The sequence below is a fragment of the Halyomorpha halys genome, unplaced genomic scaffold (assembly GCF_000696795.3).
Source record: "Halyomorpha halys isolate HHAL.00 unplaced genomic scaffold, Hhal_1.1 Scaffold934.1, whole genome shotgun sequence".
Lineage (NCBI taxonomy): Eukaryota > Metazoa > Arthropoda > Insecta > Hemiptera > Pentatomidae > Halyomorpha > Halyomorpha halys.
The window spans coordinates 167177-172441 of NW_027104767.1; the positions used below are offsets into that span (position 1 = coordinate 167177).

Below are 5265 nucleotides of genomic sequence, written 5' to 3' on the forward strand. Positions count from 1 at the left end.
ACAGGTTGGTGAGCTGAGCGATTCCCTTCCGTGGTAATTGTTTCAGCAGGACAGTCTGTATACGATCGTGACCAGGGGCCCGGTTGCCATGACAGCGTCTCAATATGGCCTTTAGTCTTCGAGGTGAGACAAACATATAGTTGTTCTCACGGGCCATGGTTGGAATTGAGAGCAATGTCCCAGTGCGCGACTCAATATCCCACTGGTAGTGCTCAGCCAGTGACTCGGCTTGCTCAGTGGAGGTCATGAGGCGGTCCCTGTCATGAAGTCGAACGGCCGAGGTCTTCTTGGTTGCCACCTTTCTTAGAGATTCACTCACAGGACCTTTATATAAAATACTTCCCTGAAAGGGCCAGTAATTGAATCATAATTTTATTAAAAAAATTGTTTCCTTTTTGTGGCTAAATTAATTTAATTGATAATGAACTGAAATGATAAATTATTTTTAAAAACATTATAACAATTTTGCTATTCAATTTATTTGATTAAGGCATAATTATTATTTAAGCATTTCTTATTGAATGTATATAATCACGATACTAATAAAAAAAAAGAATGATTCACCCATTTTTTTTTTTTTAAATTTTTGTAAAATAGAGATGTTTCAAAAATAGATTGTATATAGAGAGAGAAAATTAAGATAAGAGGTTAGAGAGAGAAATGATAGCACCATAGTTCATTTCAATCAGAGCACTTATGAGATCAAGTTGGTCAACATCGTGTCACAAATTATGTACTGAAAATATTAACATCAGGGAAAATAGACGATTCACCATTTGTATCAGAAAAAAAACCTTTGATGTTCATTGCATATTATAATATTAGGCAATGCATCTTCTGCCATGATTCAACCAATTAAACGCCTCACTAGAAATTTTACCAACTCCACCAGAATACTATTTTCTGCTTCATTTTCATAACTAGGTCAGGTCAGACATGACCATTATTATAATATTTACTTCTTCATCTTCAAAATAAGCCCATTAATTCGAAAATATTCTTTGTTTGCTTTGAAAATGAAATTGTAAATGAATCAATGCAAACTTGATGCTGTAAATTTTAATGTTACATTGAAGTGCACCCTTTCAAATATAATTTTAGCATTCAAAAGTTAGTCAACATAATTATAATAATCTCAACAAATAATTATTTTTATTAATACATTGACAAAATTAATCAAGGTCATAGCTGTGAGATAAACAGTATTCTTAATTTATTTCATACTAATTTAGTATTTCCCGTTGTACCTTCTTCACCCTAAAGCGTTTAAATTACCTTTGTTAATTACTTCCTTTTGAAACCCGTAGGCTCCTGGTTACTTCCTTAATATTCCCCCACTTTGACTATTGTCGTGCGGTTTTTCCGTGTGTGTCTCTGGGGATCTCAAGGCAAAATTAAAACAGCTGATTAATTGCTTTGTATGCTTTTTCTTCAAGATCCCCAGAGATGGCTCTGTCACCCGATTTTATGAAGAGTTGAATCAGCTTTACCCCTCCTTCTGTTGTAAATATTTCCTTGTATCCTTCTTTTACCAAGTTATCCAATCCCGCCGTCCATTGTACATCTCTGATATCCTTCAATTTAAATCTTCAATACATTCTCACAACACCCGCTCATGGGTTTCAGATTTATATGTAGCTGCCCATCGAACCGCTGCCAGATCTTTCCACATCCATTCCTCTTCCTATGGAATTCTATTTCCTCCTTCATTCATTGTACAAATACCCTTCCAATCTTCAAATTCCGTATTTTCAACCACCTGTCCTAACAATCCCTGAAGTATAACAATTAAAAGTCTCAAATAAGATGTGGATGGATGGGGACAGAAATAGTACTTAACATAAATATTATGGGATTTTTAAAAATATTTATAAAGATTCTATAAACATGTATATATACAGGCGTATGTACATGTGAATATGTATGCATATTCATATAATCATCGATACTTTATTTGTTTTACCTTTATTTCATTTTATATGAATTACATCCTTAAGTTTATTATTTGTTAGAGGATTTATTTTATTTTATTAATTTTTTTTTTCATTACCTTTTATGTTGGTTTATCTTACATCTTCTGTATTTGATAATTTTGATTTTTGTTTAAAATTGTAAATATGTATATTAACAGTAATTGTATCTTTTTATTTATTATTTTTAGTTTAGTTGTATTTGATTCTTTTTTATTAGAAGTTATGTGATCAACCTTATATACCTTATGATATGTAATATAATACATAGTTTTATATTGTTTGTTCTATTTTTACTTTATACGTCCTGTTAATTGTGTTATTTATTTTTTAGCTTATCAAATCCATAATTAGAATTATACTTATGATAGTAATTTTGATTTTAATTTTGGCTCTAAAGCCTTATTCTTATGCTTGTAATATTATTCTAAAGGGATCAGTCCCAGGATAAATAAATATTATTATTATTATTATTATTATTAATATTAAATATATTGTATCCTTGATCATACTTACTATATAATTGGAATTGTATTTATTTATTTCAATCCTGGCAAATTTAGAGTATTAGAAAACAGCTTTGCGGTGATTGAGCTCCATGTGCAATAAGATATATATTTTTAACTTTAATCAATAATTTATAAATTGTTGAATAACATGGAGGGTTCAATGAGAGATCCTAAGCACACAATATCCAAATGGAATCTTATAGGCTCTAGTTCTTTATACCATTTCCATCAATTCTAAGGTGGGTCTTTTCAGTTTTGTTAACCTTTCACCTATGGTAACCAACCTTTCTCTATGTTGGTAAGTTAATAAGAGATGAAAATCTTGACATAACAAGATTTTAAAAGACTAAAAGAAACAGCAAAGGTAGATTGAGGCTTTGGCATAAAGATAGGTTGCTGTAGTGTTGAGTAGCAAATAACAATGAGCTGAGTATTTTTATCAATCCTCTCACTAACAAAGCTCAGGCCTCCATTAAGAAATCTTTTAAATGCTTTAAACAGATTCCAAAAGCATTTAATGATTGGAAAACATAGGTCTGAAACTGAAATAGTTGTCAGATGCCCATTAGCTCGCAAACTTCTATCACCAGCTCATGTGAAAAACTGTGTCTTTAAAACACAGAACCATAAGTTGATTAGAACTGACTTGGAAATCCAAATTTGACTTTTTATGTAAAAAGCAAAAAAGAACTTTTTCCACAAAATTTAGACACAAGTGAAATTTACAATTAATGTCTAGATCAATTGATTATAGGTACTAAAACATTTATCAGACATTTTAATTTAATTAATGTTTTATTATTAGGCATTTTAATTTCATTAAATACTGACAAAAAACCCTCAGAAACTCAGAGCATTAAAATAAAACTAATAGTTTTGTTTATCAAAGCTGGAATAGACAATTTAATTGTGTATTCAACAAATAATGTGTATGTGTGTGATTGCATAACTTTTTTTTTATAATACAAGTAAAATAGAATATAAAGTCATTATTTTTATTATATTAGAACAAATATTTTATGATGAATTAGTGGATTCCTTCAAATTTATGACCTATTTAGTCTATTTTTCATTCCAACATTTTGAACAAAATAACATACATCCGAAATTGCAAAGTTAAAACCCAGGAAGTTTTTACTGATCATTATAAGTAAATTAAAATAGAAAATAAAGAGTTCTTTGATAATTCATGATATAAAAGGTGTGAAGCAATTACCGATAAATCAACGGCTACATGAAGGTAATGTTATAGGAAGAATAGATAAATAAGATGAGGCGAGACAATATAGAAAGGATTTGGAATATGGAGTTGGAGAGGGAAGGTCTTACTTGGCGGCTTAAGCAAATCGTCCAAGCTAAAAGTCCTGGAAGTAGGAGCTGCCGGGAGGGAGGGCTTGCGGATACCGAGCCGGCCGAGGAGGGAGTTCCGGCTAACTAGAGGCTGAGGCTGTGTATCTCGGCATCGGAGGCTGGCACATCGGGACCCATTCAAGTCTGTAACAGTCGCACACATCTATGCCAACCTCGTCTACCTCACTAGGCAAGCTTATAAAATCTGCACTGAATGGATCTCTGCACTTGCCATTTTCTACTTTAAGCTTATAAAATGGATGGACGTTGTAATTAGCACTTTTTTTAAAGGAAGAAATTGTAGCTATTGACATGTTAACATTGTAATATACTTTACCAAAATCATAAATATTAATTTTTTAATTACCAAGTTAAATGAATGAACTTAGATTGAAATTTATAGGTTAATATCTAACCTTGGCAATAACTCCTAAATGTGTAAGAAATCGATTATTTATAAAAAAGAACCATAATTTAGATAGAATTATATAACAATGCTAACAAACAGCTAAAATTGTTCTGAATAACAGTGTAAAGTATAGTGCAGAGTTTTCAGCAAACCAATGAAGGAGAGGTTGATATGACAGAGAGGAGATACCAATAAAAAGAAAATTTGATTTCTTTCACTTCTCATTTTCAAATTTATCTTCTCAGATGAACAATGGTTTGATTAGTAATAAGTTGAAAATGGCTACTTAAAACTTTGGTTGCTATATTGGTTAAATACAAAAGAATGAAGCCAACAGTGTCCATACCTAATTAATAATTAATAACTATCAATGGGATACCCAACTATACCTTAATATCTTCAAAAGTAATAACATAAAACTGATAGCAAGAACTAGATAAGTGATGATTAGAGGAACAAAAAGTTAAGTCAAAAGAAATCAAGTTTGCTGCTATTTTCATAAATTACTTATTTATTTATACATACAAATGAAATATCAGATTTATTTGAGCATTTTTTAAAATTTGATCAATAGTTATTAAATTTTTATTAAACTATTAATTTTGTCATAAATTAAAATAAAACAAATGCCCTTCCTTTCATAGAAATATGACTTGTAAAAGATTTTCTGCCCACTATACAAAGGAAATTGAACAAGACCTACTAACAAATTATTATGCAAAGCAATTAATATAAACTAAATCATGAGGTAGAAGACAGTGTGACTATTTAAAAGTACTACAATTATGTCCAAATCACAGTGCTGGCGGGGTTTGGCTTATAAAATTTATATACAAAAAGAGAAAACATACTATAAAAATCATTATGAGGTGTAGATAGTTGACCGTAGATTAATGCTTGGAGAAGTTTGTCGGGGGGTGCGGTCAGGAAAGAACAACATAAATAAACAAAACCATATTTATTTATTTTATGCCGACGTTTCGACCTGAGTTTCAGGTCTTCATCAGGGGTTGTGGCGTAGAAGGCA

General features: G+C 30.9%; 1 protein-coding gene across 1 annotated transcript in view; it reads right to left on the reverse strand.

Annotated features, from left to right (window-relative positions):
- LOC106687239 (uncharacterized) overlaps positions 1-5265 on the reverse strand; it is a gene marked incomplete in the record, with an annotated part of 403205 nt that overhangs the window by 38756 nt on the left and 359184 nt on the right. The window contains 1 exon segment of the mRNA XM_067045014.1: positions 3809-3973. Within this exon segment, the coding sequence (XP_066901115.1) occupies positions 3809-3973 (165 nt within the window).